This window comes from Anabrus simplex, chromosome 8, assembly GCF_040414725.1.
Source record: "Anabrus simplex isolate iqAnaSimp1 chromosome 8, ASM4041472v1, whole genome shotgun sequence".
NCBI lineage: Eukaryota > Metazoa > Arthropoda > Insecta > Orthoptera > Tettigoniidae > Anabrus > Anabrus simplex.
Genome location: NC_090272.1, coordinates 224,677,273 through 224,691,508, shown reverse-complemented (window position 1 = coordinate 224,691,508; position 14,236 = coordinate 224,677,273). Strand labels below are relative to the sequence as shown.

Sequence of the window (14,236 nt, the reverse complement as noted above, 5' to 3'; positions counted from 1 at the left end):
ACTGGAACGAATGTAATTAGTCCAACGAATACAGGAAGCTGTAAAACACAAAGTTATAACACAAAAGCTCAAACACTTCATTAAAATATGTCATAACCTTAAAAGGCCAAAACTTCATGAACAAAGAACAACACTCACGTGGTGAAAGGATATAGGTTAAATCACAACAAGCGAACGGAGCGGAACAAATAATTTTCCGAGCAAAGCCTGTCAACACCTAAGATTCACACGAAAGAACTGTTATCCCGGCTTTAAATTCAATTCCAATAACGACACAAACATCACACTTTGTTAAAAATACCAATCATATCAAAGAACAAGTTATCAACTAAGACCGAGTGTGCTTCAACCCACGCAAACAATCAATTGTATGGAAGTGGAGCGATTATCGAATGTTAAAAGTTTCAAATTTTTGTCCGCAAAGTCGTAAAATGACACTGTCCATCCGCAAAACTGTAAAATGTTGCAATTTCCATAAATTTTACGGATAAACCGTAAAAGTTGGCAGGTATGTGATATGGTTGTTTAATAAAAAAATGAGCAGCCCAATGTTTGCCAAGCAATGTTTTCATTCTGCTCTTAGCTTAGAAGGAGATTCAAAGCATCTTACAGGGTTTACAAAACACTATGGAGTACAAGAAATTGCAATCCACAGGAAATGTATTAGCACAGACACAGAAGCTGCTGAAAAGTTCATTCAAGAACTACTACTGCAGCTTGGCATTCGTCCAATTTTCCAGTTATGATATTATTATAGTGAGACAGAACTGAATTGAAAATGTTTACAGTCCTGTGCACTACTGATCCAACAAGAAAAGCAAACTTCAGGCCATAAAAAAGCCACAAAAATCCAAGGAAAGGATAACCATTAAGGTGCATCTCTTCCTAGGTCTTCCTACCAGTCATTTTCTGGCCACAACTGTGTGTAGTCATTGTTTTGCTGTCCTTCTATCGTCTATTTGTTTGACATGGCCAAACCATTTCAAATGGGCCCTTGTCACTTTTTCATTCAGGGATGGGTACACACCAGCTTCCTCCCTTATTCTTTCATTCCTTACCCTGTCCCTTTTTTTTCAATTTGTTTTATGTTGCACGGACACAGAGATATGTCTTATGCCAACAATGGGTTAGGAAAGGGATAGGAGCGAGAGGAAAGTGACCATGGCCTTAATTAAGATACAGGCACAGTATTTGCCTGGTGGGAAAATGGGAAACCACGGACAACCATCTTCAGGGCTGCTGAGAGTAGGGGTTCGAAGCAACTATCTCCCGAATGCAAGCTGTAGCTATGTGACCCAAACAGCATGGACAATTGCTCGGTACTAAAATGATTACTGATCGAAAAATCTAAATTACATCACTGTCTTAAATGAGAAAAATCCCACTGCATTATTATAATCGAAAGGCAGTATGGATGGACACACATACGGTTAAGGACTAGTTTCACAATCATTTTACCTAGCTAAGCAGTCGCTGCCAATCAAAGCAGTGCTCTTAATTGACAATGAGCTCTCTCACCCTCACCCAAGTGAACTTAGACAAGGTGATATTTTTGTTAAATTCCTTTCCCGTAATCTAACTTCTGTTCTGCAACCTATGGTCCAAGGCGTTATCGCTGCTTTAAAGAAGAACTACAGGTCATCTCTGTTACAGGAACTGGTTGAGGAAAGCATTTATATTCTAACATTTTGGGAGGAATTTAGCTCATTAGATGCCTTTCATCAGTCAACAGGCATGCAACAAAATTAACGCTACTACGCTTGCACAATAATGGAAACCAATTCCAGGTGAAGCATAAGCAAATGCTGGTTTCAGTGATTATGATATTTTCAACATGCAAGACAGTCTCACTATAACGATATCATTACTGCAAAACTTGTATGTCCGGGCGAGTTAGCCGTGCGGTTAGAGGCGTGCGGCTGTAAGCTTGCATCCGGGAGATAGTAGGTTTGAATCCCACTGTCGGCAGCCCTGAAGATGGCTTTCCGTGGTTTCCCATTTTCACACCAGGCAAATGCTGGGGTTGTACCTTAATTAAGGCCACGGCTACTTCCTTCCAACTCCTACGCCTTTCCTATCCCATCATCGCCATAAGACCTATCTGTGTCAGTGCGATGTAAAGCCACTAGCAAAAAAAAAAAACAACTTGAATGAATGCCAAGATGCAGATGTCCAGTGTGGGAGTAATGCAATGGACGTCCTGAAAGTTCCACACAGCCACACTGGTATCATTATAGAAAATGGATACAACTCGGATATTGTTTTCTTGAAAAATTTATGATCCAAACTTAGAAAAGGCTAACGAATATCTAAGAAACAAAAAGTAATGACAGATTTTTTTCATTAAACATTAATGTTGGCATAATCCACATTTCATTTTGTACAATAATTTTCCTCTAGTGTGTCTTACAATATAACTTAAAATGTTATACTACTTCTTTTTCTTCTTCTTCATGAATAGGTCACTTAGGATGATGCAGAATAAACACCTTTTTGGCCTTTCTTCTTACCCATTAGTTCTTCATTCTTAAGGACTGTGGAAATTTCCATTCCTCTGACCACTTATCTTGTGTAGGTTCATGTTCTTCAAATCCTCATGCTTGGACTATAATTCTGGTCTCATTCCAATCTACCAGGTTTTGTGATCATACATCTTCAATAAGGTCTCTTCTCCATTAATTTATACCAGTTTGGTCTAGTGGCCTTGTTTTGCAGATATTTGTAAATTTTATGGGAAAGTCCAGTAGAGTCATTCTTTCTAATCCTTAATCTCTAATTGTTCCTTTAATTCTTTCTGTTGCAGTCTGAGGGCTTCTGAAGCATATAGTGCCTCTGGTTTAATCACTGTTATGTAATGTTGAATCTTACTGATCCAACAGAGACACTGTTTGTTGTAAACAGTTTCTGTTTTTACAATACTGTGGGCGTTGGTGAGCAGAAATCAGTGAAGCAACAGAAGTCCTTATTATGTATGTAATGTTATGTAAATTTTATCTTGTCATCATTTTGGATAAACAAAAACATTTAAAGAACTGAAGTGTTTATGCAAAGTAAATTATTGTATGAAGCTTTCTTATTTAAAAATTATTACACATTTAGGCATATGAAGAAATGGACTATGAAGAAGATTTATGGTATTTACATTTCCTGATTTAAATTGTATTTTTCTGTAAATTATAGAAAGGGATTTGGAATTTTTATTCATGACTTGTGAGGCAGGGTGTGCCACGTGTAAGTGGCCCTTTCCTGTCATTTTGTAATGTCCGCTAATATGCAATATGCGATTCCAGAAGATAATCATCATTGGCCAAAAGTACAAGTGTTTTTATTGGCCGGTATATTAGAATTTTTAATTGGTGAATGTGGCAAACTGGAGTGTTGCTATTGGTAATTTGTAATCACTCTATTTCCTGTTTGTGGCTCCTCGCGTGTGCGAGTCACTTTGTCCGCGTCTTTGAATTTGGAGCACTAGAGCGGACGGACGCGTCTTGTGTCCGTCCGCCCCGCAATGGGTCTTCAGCCGGCCAAGGTAAGTGCTTTGTTTTCGCCTTATGTTATTTAAATGCAGTCTTATGTTTCAGACTATTCCCACTTAATGAAAGTTCAGTAATTATGTAGAATTTCATCTCGTGTACCAGAGTTTCCTCTAGTTTTCCACATTTTCCAAAATAGAGCATTTATATGACTTAGCGATTGTGCTAGTCCACAACGTGTTGTTTTCTGAGGCAAACCTTCTTTTCTAAATCTAGTTGTAATAGTTAGTAACTATAACACTTTCTTGAATTGTGTAATTAATTTTGTTTCGTTCGAGGTTGCCTCCTTTCATTCTGTAAATTCTGAAACTTTATGTCAAAGTTTGTTCGTGACCGAAGAGCTTAATTGTTTCCCTTACACATCTTTTGTTTGTATCTCAAGTATCAGTTAATCCGCAGTTCATTTATTTATTCATTTATTATTGTATGTTCATTTTCTCAATAATTATTTGTCTGTTGGGTGTATTATTGTAAGTCTTTTCTCTCCCATAACGCTATACCTTCTGTAGACCTCGTAGGGTTTCCAAGCACCTTCCACTCCCCTGTCTTAGTTGTCATTTTTAGGCCTGTAAGTGTTCCCTTGTATTTGATTTAATATTGCGTATCGAAAGACACTCGTCACATTTCCATGTTTTGAAGTGAATTCACCGCCACTGCATCATTTTTCTATCTCCTTATTCATATTATTATGTATTATATTATTTACTACTGGTATTACTTTATTATTATTATTATTATTACTATTCTTATATTATTATTTTGCATTATTATTATCATCATCATTATTATTATTATTATTATTATTATTATTATTATTATTATTATTATTATTATTATGTGTAAGCGTAATTTTCCCGATTACGGTTACAAATACATTTCAATATTTTAAACAAACAACTTTGTTTTTTACTAGGCATAATAGGCATAACAGCAAAATTGTATATTCAGTGTTTTTGACAGTGCACTGTACAGTATAAAGATCCAAACGTTTTAAGCTGCACGAGAAGTAAATAACTTGTGTGGGCACGGCATGCCACATGAATGGATATACACAGATGACCAGTGATGCAGATGGATTTTATGCCCTGAGAGAAGAGAACACTGGGCCGACCTGAAGCAGATCAGCATTAAGAATAACTGGCAGGAGGCAGCAAGGGACAGGACACGAGAAGAAAAGCCCTGTAGCTTCGCAGAGTCTGCTGAACCGCCGTAGTGTAACTGTTAGAACTATTAGCTACCATCCTGGGTAAGTTCAGTGTCTTCTCTTTGAAACGTTTTGCTGATCATATCCATATAATTCTCTCCAATTTCCTAAACCTGAAATTTTGCCACTTGTATCCTTCTAAACTTCACTTTTATGCTTTGGTCAAATAACACTTAGTCGCTCCATAGCTTTTTCTACCCGACGAGTTAGTCGTGCGGCTAGGGGTGCGCAGCTGTGAGCTTGCATCCAGGAGATAGTGGGTTCGAACTCCACTGTCGGCAGCCTTGAAGATGGTTTTCTGTGGTTTCCCGTTTTCACACCAGGCAAATCCTGGGGCTGTACCTCAATTAAAGCCATGGCTGCTTACTTCCCACTCCTAGGCCTTTCCCACCCCATCATCGCCATAAGACCTATCTGTGTCCGTGCGACGTAAAGAAAATTGTAAAAAAAGAAAAAAAACTGTTTTCTAGAAATGTCCAAGCTCTTGAACCATGGGCAACATTTGAATGATCTAGTAAATGGTCCTGAGAAACAGAATACAAGTTACTATGGAATAGGAATGAGCATCTGAACATATTCTGAGTCCAGGCCCTCCTTATGCTGAGGTGGATAGAACTACCCAATCCACTGCTGGCCTCTGAACTGTCAGAGTGATAAAATCCTCAGTGGCAATATGTGCAAAAAAGAAAGACAGTACCCTGGTTTATAGAAATTTTCTGAGTATGCTCATGATCATTTTAGCAAGCCTCAGGCCCAAGGGAATGACAAAGTCAGACTTCCATTTCACAGACTAGGGATTTCTTGGGAACAACTTTGTAAACAACTGGAATTTAATGAGGTATTGTCATTTATTATCGATGCTTATGAGAAAAAGAACGAAGACTTGGCTGAGTCAGCTAACAGGACATGTCGGGACATGTTAGGACAGCAATATTTGAGTTAGAAGAGATACAGAGGAAGTCACAGGAGATAAGAAGGGGTTCTTAAAAAGTATCAATATGGGAAGGAAGTGAGTGGAGAGGAACAGTTCATTAGGAAAACTATAGCACACTATGTAGTTTCTGCACTTCAATGAAAGAGTTACATGGTAGTATAAATTAAACATTAGAATACCGTATTTACTCGTGTATTAGACCCCCCCCTGGCTTCTCGAGACGAAGAAAATGAAAAAAAAAATCTTGCCTATAAGACACCTCAACGTAATTCGTCAGAACGATGACGATTCCGCTTCGAAGCGGGTACAAGTCTTATTGCAACTCTGATGACATTGCACAAATATGTGAATAGTTTCGTCTGTACGACCTACGCAATGAAAAACTCGTCGAATCCATGCGGTACATCTGTGTTTCGTAGTTAAGAAATGTCCGCCTCTGTAGCGTAGGTCTATTGCAGCTTTGATGACATCGCACAAATAGATGAATAGGCCTAGCTTCGTGTTCAACCCGCGCATTGCAAGCATGCATCAGTCATGCTATATGTCTGTGTTTTGTACTTAATAAATGTCCGCCAGCGTAATGGTTAGCACAATTAGTTGCTGTTTTCCGGGGTCTGACTTTGATTCCCGGTACCGTACTGCCAGAGATTTACGAATGGCAGGAAGGTTGATATGCGGTAAAAGCGGTACATGTAACTCCCCTCCACTGGGGGTGTGTCTAAAAAGAGCTGTACTACCTCGGGATGAGGAAACGAGTTTACTTTAGTCGAGAAATATTCGTGGCTGTTGCTATTTAGGCCTATACAGCAGGCGAGATCATTAACAAAGTGGTTGTGGTAGCGCCCTACCCTAGGCACTCCAGTATATAACACACAACTTCGCAAATAAATATATATGAATTGTACCTTAAAATCCTTTTAGAAGAGAGATGTGTTCATTACCAATGCCAGGGACCCACCAACCCGCCCAAAAATCTATGTTTACTTTTATAACACAACGAAAGTTTTCACGCGCCATGTGCCATTAGCCGGCCAGCTACGAGCACGGCCATTGGCGACATGACGTCATTCCCATAATTCGTAACTCGCTGGTTCCGTTACCAACCCGCGCAGAATAAAAATGAAGCAAGAAACACACCAAGAAAAATATGTAATTTAGCACCTGTAGCCTATCTTTCCAAATCCAGGCCAAGCTCTGGCATGAGAACAGTGGCCCTCTTCGGGGGCCACACTCCCTTCGACAGACTCTTCACTATCGCCGCAGCACATACTGCCCGCACGGCAAGAAAAAAAGTAATTTAGTGGTTGTAACCTAAAACAAATTTCAGTAATTTAGTAGCTGGAACCTATCATTGCAAATCCAGGCCAAGTTCTGTCATGAGAACAGTGGCCCCCTTTGGGGGCCACACTTCCTTCGAGAGGCTCTTACCTATCGCCGCGGCGCATACTGCCCGCATGGCAAGAAAAAAAGTAATTTAGTGGTTGTAACCTAAAACAAATTTCGCAGCAGTCCGCTGGACATTTCCTCAACAGTTGGCAAAAATTTGCAGATCGCTGGCAGATCGTAAAGGACGCTTCTATCAGCAATCCCGTGAACTAAAAATAAAAGAGCATCACTGGCCGCGGAGCTTTCGTGTACAGCAAGCGAAGTGAGTGGAGTGCCTGCGCTAGAGCTATGCCACCGCCACACCTGCAGATATCTATAAATGCGGTATATTTTCCTGTCATTTATTTTTATTTTCTCCGTCAAACTTTTGGCACTACCAGGGTGATAATATACCTAACCTAAACAATGTTGTCTGTCTTATCTCATGGACAGCTGTTTACGCAAATCCTGATGTGATAAATGTAGAAAACAAGCATTGAATATACTTTAAAATAAGGGTCTGTGTTTCAACAGCCGCAGTTATCAAAAGAATGTTTCCAGTTACTATGTATTACATTCGGAAGTATAACTCATAACATACGCTAGTTATCTGCTGATGGTTTGGCATGCCTTCTACAGCACGACTTTATTCGGAAGGAGTGGCTTCTGTTACATATACACCAACTGGGAATATCAGAGACCATCTGGGAACAGATTTACACTGTTTAGAATCTAATCGGGAACAAAATTATTTTTAAAAGGTTCAAAAAGATGGACCTCGTGTGCTCTTAATTGCAGTGCATGGCTCAAAGAGAATGAAGCATGGGTGACGCGACTGATGAGAGATAGCAATGAAGATGACGTCTCTTAGAATGCCAACACGCCGGTAGCAAAGCAGGGAAGTTGGCGGCACAAGACGATAATTCAAATGAAAGCAGTGATCAGGTTTACTGTATGGTAGGCCTACTGCTGAACTGACAGAGACAAATGACTAGCCATTAAGTTCTTTTGTATCAATATTTAATTATCTGATAACACGATACCCTTATCCCTTTCTTCTACGGGATCAAGTATGAAGTGAGACAAAGCTTTGTAGCGAGTTTTTACGGTCGTATGCCCTTCCCGACGTCAACCTCACCAGAGGAATTAATGAGATGTAACGAATGACGTGATATGAGTAACTAAAATGGACTTTAATATGCACCATGGGCCTAAAAGTCGTGTTTACCATTTTTTGTACTTTTACGTTTAGAAATACTGTCTTCCGACGAAAGTAGCCAGTATAACTTAAATACATTCTAAGTTTGTTAAATAATAGTATAGAATGTTTACATGTACAGTTTATAGCTCTTTATAACCTAGAAGTCATGTGTTCGCTGCACAAAATTTTGAGGTTATCGCATACTGGACCCCCCTTTATTATTTTTGGCTGTAAAAGTGGGGGGAAAGGGGGTCTAATATGCGAGTAAATACGGTATTAATGTTATTGGCTTTATGTCCCACTAACTACTTTTTCTTATGGTTTTCGGACACGCTGAGGTGCCAGAATTTAGTCCCACAGGACTTCTTTTATGTGCCAGTAAATCTACCGACACAAGGCTGACGTATTTGAGCACCGTCAAATACCACATGACTGAGGCAGGATCGAACCTACCACATTGGGCTCAGTAGGCCAGTGCCTCAAACGTCTGGGCCACTCAGCCCGGCTTAAAGAGTAGATTTGTCTCAGGGTGGAGAAGCAGATGAGTACGAGGCAGTGAGTGGTGTAGTAGTCAGTGCTAATGGGTGTTTTCATTGCAAGAAACAGAAATAGAATAAAGCTATTAGAAGGTAATACATAAATGTTGGGAGGACATGGAGGATAAATATTTACTGGACTTCTGCACTATAAGTAGTTACTGTAATTTATTCTACAAGCATAAGTGAATGACAAAGCACTACACTGATTGCAAGTAATCAGCTTCATTTTCCATATCAAAATCTAATCACAGAGAGTTACAATAATTGAAAATCTTCCATCAAAAAGGTGGAAGATTTTCAATTATTGTAACTCTCTGTGAAAGCACTACACTATAATCAGGTCAGGAAAAAATATATTCAGGGCAGTAAGGACTGCTTTGAAGAAAATGACGAAAGTTTAACTAGCTATGTTAGACATATCAAAACCTTTGGAATGCAGTACATTTGATTTCAAACCAAAATTAACGCACAATGAAACTTAGAATGAAATTTAGCAAGAACATTATATCTCATGTTTAGATTGATGATTTTATAGCCAAAATTAATAAATACTATATCTTTTGGGTGTTTTGCCATGTGAAAGAGGTAAACTACAGGAAATCTTTATATTTTTAGGACTCTGCCTTGTGTCCTCATAACAGAAACTGAACTGATCATAACTGTTCTAAAACAGTAGAGTGCTGGTAGTTCGAGCCGTACTTTTGAAAATTAAACAGTAAAACATGTTTCTCACATACATAAAGAAACCTGCCCCCACACCACTACTAAGGGTTGACAGATACACATGGTGTTTCTTAGTTCATTCCTTCATTAATTGAGGACATTAATTTAAAACTTTCTGCCATAAAATAACCCCTATTCAGCAGTAACTGTTACTAGAAGTAAATCAATGGTAGGCTGACCATTATTGCAAACAGTACATTATTCCTAACCCTGACCAATGTTTCAATCGTTGCAACGATGAGCGAGCCTGCTGAAGACACTGGTGACGAAGAAGTGCCTGAAGATAGCAAGAGTTTAGCAGGGCTAGACATGGCACTGCGTTATGTCGAGCGTCAAGCGAAAGTTATGCTGATTGACAGGATACTCCTTTGAAGATGGTGCAACACCGCTGATCAAAAACGAGGCTCTATTTTAAAACAAAAGATTGGACACTTTCTTTAAATTTTTAATTCATGCTTGTAATGTTATCGCATATCTGCTAGTGGTACAGTATGTACTGCACTGAAGAATCTTTCTTGAACTCTTGCTCCAAGTCTGATGTTTCTTTGACCAAGAGTTAGAAAATAGAAAAAACAAGCCTATTTAGCCAAAGGAAAAATGAATGCGAGGGACAAAATTCATGAAAAATAAAATCAAGAGCAATCAAAGAAAGGTAAAGGGCTAATTCAAAGATAAGAAAACAGCAGACCTGGAGCAAAACTGGGAACATGAATTTCTTTTCAGAGTAGAATAGAGCACACTGAGCCATCTGATGCCAAACAAGAGTACTATTTCATCAGTAGACAACAGTCAATTGAACTCAAATATTTTGGTGTTACGTGTTTCAGAATTAGAATAGACATGGTCGGTCGAGTTTCTCTTCTGAGGACATGAAGCAAAATCTTTCCTAACTGAAAATTCCGTGCAATTCTTTTTTATATGACAAAAAATTCAAAAGTAACCATGTTTATAATTTCCTTTATTCAGGGCTTTTAAGTGGATAAGAAAATAAACTACTGTATATGGTGCAACATTACTCACCATAAGCTGTCATGGTAACAACACTGACGTCACGTCATCTTCCCTCTCACTCTGCTGTTCTCCATCCGGTGCGCTGATGGACTGCCAATGTAACGAATATACAGTATAGTGCACTAAATGTGGACGAATGTTACTGTAAGTCATGATGTCTCTAGAGGGGTCACAGGCCCCACCTCTAATGACACCTGATTGCTATTCTTAGTGAATGGTTAGATTATAGTTTACCGGAAAGCACTATTAGTGACAGGGTTACGTTAGAGTTTGGTTACATCACACAGCAACCTTAATACTTATTACTGCCAATGTTAAAATTACTGATAGAGAGCATAAGATTACTGTTAGTGACACAATTACTGATGGTAAGGGTTAGGTTACTGATTATGACAAAATTACTGATAGTGACTTGTTAGATTCTGCTTTACCAGAAAGCATTGCTAATGAAGGGTGTCAAAACTACAGATAGGACAGTTAGGTTAGAGACTGTGACAAAATTACTCATAGTGAATGGTTAGGGCCTGTTTGCGCAAAAGCTCTCCATGTGAGAAAATCACGATATGCATCACATCCACCATTGGAGGATCAATTAAACTATAATTTCTTACTAATTTGAATCTAACAGATTTCCTGCAACTAAGCTCACTGGAGGCGATGGTTATGGGTAATACTCATTTGTGGACTAATTATTGCTTTTTACTCTTCTTCTCTCCTGATTGACAGTTTATTTCGACAATTTGTTTTTCCAGCAGTCATTATGTTATGGGAGCCATTGAAGAAGTGTGGAAATTTCCAATGAGAATTTTCTTTTTTTTCTTTTTTAATTTTATAAAAGTTTGTTGTGCTGTACTCTATTTCAAATGTTTTTCTTTTTTTTCATTCCATCAATTTCAATCATTTATTTTCTGTACATCTCTTTTTGTTGTTATAAGTAAGTTGTAAGTGTGCCGCTTTTTATTTCATTGTATGAAAGTATGTACTGACAGGCCGAAGATGTACAGGGTGATCCACTATTATATCCCTATTTTTATTTCACTATTATTCTGTGATTAACAATGCTACATGGTTGCTTTCAATTCTATTATGTACTGTGATCCTTGCCATTTCATATTTCAACATAGGTACCAGCATTAGCAGCACACCGTTGCAGTCGGGGCCCAATGTTCCTGACAGACCGTTGCAACATGTTGTTTGGTACCCACGCACCCTCTTCCCTAATGACTGCTTCCAAAGTTTCCAAGTCACGCAGTTTTCTGGCATACACCTTCTCTTTCAAATACCCCCAGAAGAAAAATCCAATAGGGTCAAGTCTGGGCTTCTCAGTGGCCACTCAACATTTCCGCAACATCCAATAACGTGGCCCGAAAAGGCATTGTCAAGCCATTCTCATGACATCAATGCAAAATGGGGAGGTGGCCCGTCGTGCATAAAGTGCACATTGTCCACTCCATCCCAGGTTGCAACAATGGGATAAACAAAAGTTTGTAGCATGTTGCAACGGTCTGTCAGCATGTTGCAATGGTCTGTCAGGAACACTGGGCCCGACTGCAACAGTGTGCTGCTAATGCTGGTGCCTACATTGAAATATGAAATGGCAAGGACCATAATACATACTAGAATTGAAAGCAACCATGTAACATTGTTAATGACAGAATAATAGTGAAATAAAAATAGGGATATAATAGTGGATCACACTGTACATTTAGTTCTGAGGGGATGGTTACATTCACAAGACTGTGCGTGCAACCTGATTAACGGTTTTGAAATTTATACCCAGAATATTTAATAGTTGTGGACACTATTGAAAACCAATCTTAAGAAAGAAGGAGGGGGACACTGATTATTTATGATTTTGAATTCTTGTATGTCCAGATGCAGTACAATTTTGGATTCAAAATGCCTGGAGTAATCGGGCAGTTTCCTTCATGATGCTGCACCGGCGTATTCAGTATGAGGAAGTGGGATACGATCCGAGGACCTTCCAAACAGCAGTAAGGCCCGCAGTGTTGTGGTTAGCGAGGTAGCAAACAGCAGCAAAGAGAAAGGAGTGAGGTGAGTGCTGCTGCCGTCCGCACTTCTCCACTCGGGTTACTGGCAGCTTACACTGGGAGTATCACCACACGTTCGTAGTCCTGACAGCACTCCCTGGGTGGAAGAGTGGGGCAGCGTGTAACATCAATGTTGTTACCATAAGCTCTATTAGTTGGAGATGAATAACATTCTGTTGCTAACACTTAAATGAAACTCTTCCATGTACGAACTACCAACACACTGTGCAATACTGGTCTATCTAAAGTAGTAACTAAACATTTTGACATACCAGCTCAGGAGCCCAAGATTCATCCGAAGGAGAGTCGACTGGTTGTGCCAATGACAACATTGACTTCACCAAAATATTCTGATGGAGCTTTTCAAGAAACTGCACAGATTTTCTTAGTCCTCTGGTTTTTAAAACATCTTCAATATATTTTCTGTACGGATTTCTTGGTGATTGTTTAATACCATGACACAGAGCTTGTGAAGTGAGATTTACTAATGAGCGAGAGTCAAAAGTGTCTGCTGCCAATTCAGCCACATCTGAAGCCGTGCCATGCGATGAGATGTTTGAGTTGTTTGAGTCCGACGGACTGCTGCTGTCTACATCGAACTGAACTACACGGCTTTTGTGTTTGGAATAATACTTCCCTTCCACTGAAGAGCTCCTGCAAAAGAAAATACATTAACTTAGGTAAAAGAAAAAAAAAAGAAATTATAGATCAATGAACTATTATGTTAAAAACTAACACAAAACATTCCTGTGGCTTGCAAATTCTTCATTATGGTTAGAGAGAGTTTTAAAGATAGTTGAGGATGCTCAGTATTAAGAAAGTTAGCCGCTCTGCTGAAGAACATTGTCCAGGAGATACGCCACAGGTAGGCCTTTCTCATGTGCGTCAACTCTGTCCATTCCAAGAAAGTGGATATTGCTTTGAACGACACGCCCCATGCAGTTCCTGGCTGCCTCAAACCAACAAACATTGAAAAGCTGTACCACACATGTGGCATAGCTTCACATTCATCTGACAGCAAATAGCGACTCAAACAAGAGGTGAACAAACGTCATCCTCTCTATGGTCATGAAGTAACTAAACAGGTTCTCAGATCACGGAGGAGTTTCAGTAATAACACTAGGCCAGCACCAGCCATTAGGAATCAATACGGGCAGCAACTGTTCAGGAATCAGCCAACAGAAGTAACTCCAGCAAGTACTTCGCAATCTTGGCCGGTCTAGAAGACCCTGAATAGGATAAGAATTGGAATGCCCAAAACCAAGGCTACACTCAAAAGATGGGGTTGTACACGGAATGCTGACTGCAACTGTGGTGCAATTCAAGACCCTTGAGGATCTATTCCACTGTCCAAACTGCCCTGTGGGAACCCAACTTGAAGACATGATTACAGTCAGTGATAAAGCTATTGTTACTCCTTCATACTAGAGCGCTTTGAACATCTGGGGATACTTGGACGCGATCATCATGATCATGATCATCATGATCATCATCATCATCGTCAAAGAGTTTTAACTCAAAACTGAAGTACAAGACTCCAGCATAGTGGTAGGGAGTACTGGGTCCCAGATTCCAAGATTGAAGGTTAAAATATGGCAAAGGTAGTCAGATTTTTGGAGGGCGGAATACAGCACACCACGTCGTATGATGTAGGCTTATAGAAGAACTCTGGCGA

At 39.4% G+C, this 14,236-nt stretch overlaps 1 protein-coding gene across 2 annotated transcripts in view; it reads right to left on the bottom strand.

The window, feature by feature from the left end:
* Positions 1 to 14,236, bottom strand: part of Mekk1 (mitogen-activated protein kinase kinase kinase 4) — a 258,470-nt gene that overhangs the window by 145,165 nt on the left and 99,069 nt on the right. For both annotated transcript variants that reach the window (XM_067152711.2, XM_067152712.2), the window contains exon 9: positions 12,834 to 13,215. In XM_067152711.2, the coding sequence (XP_067008812.2) occupies positions 12,834 to 13,215 (382 nt within the window). The remainder of the gene's footprint in view (positions 1 to 12,833; positions 13,216 to 14,236) is intronic.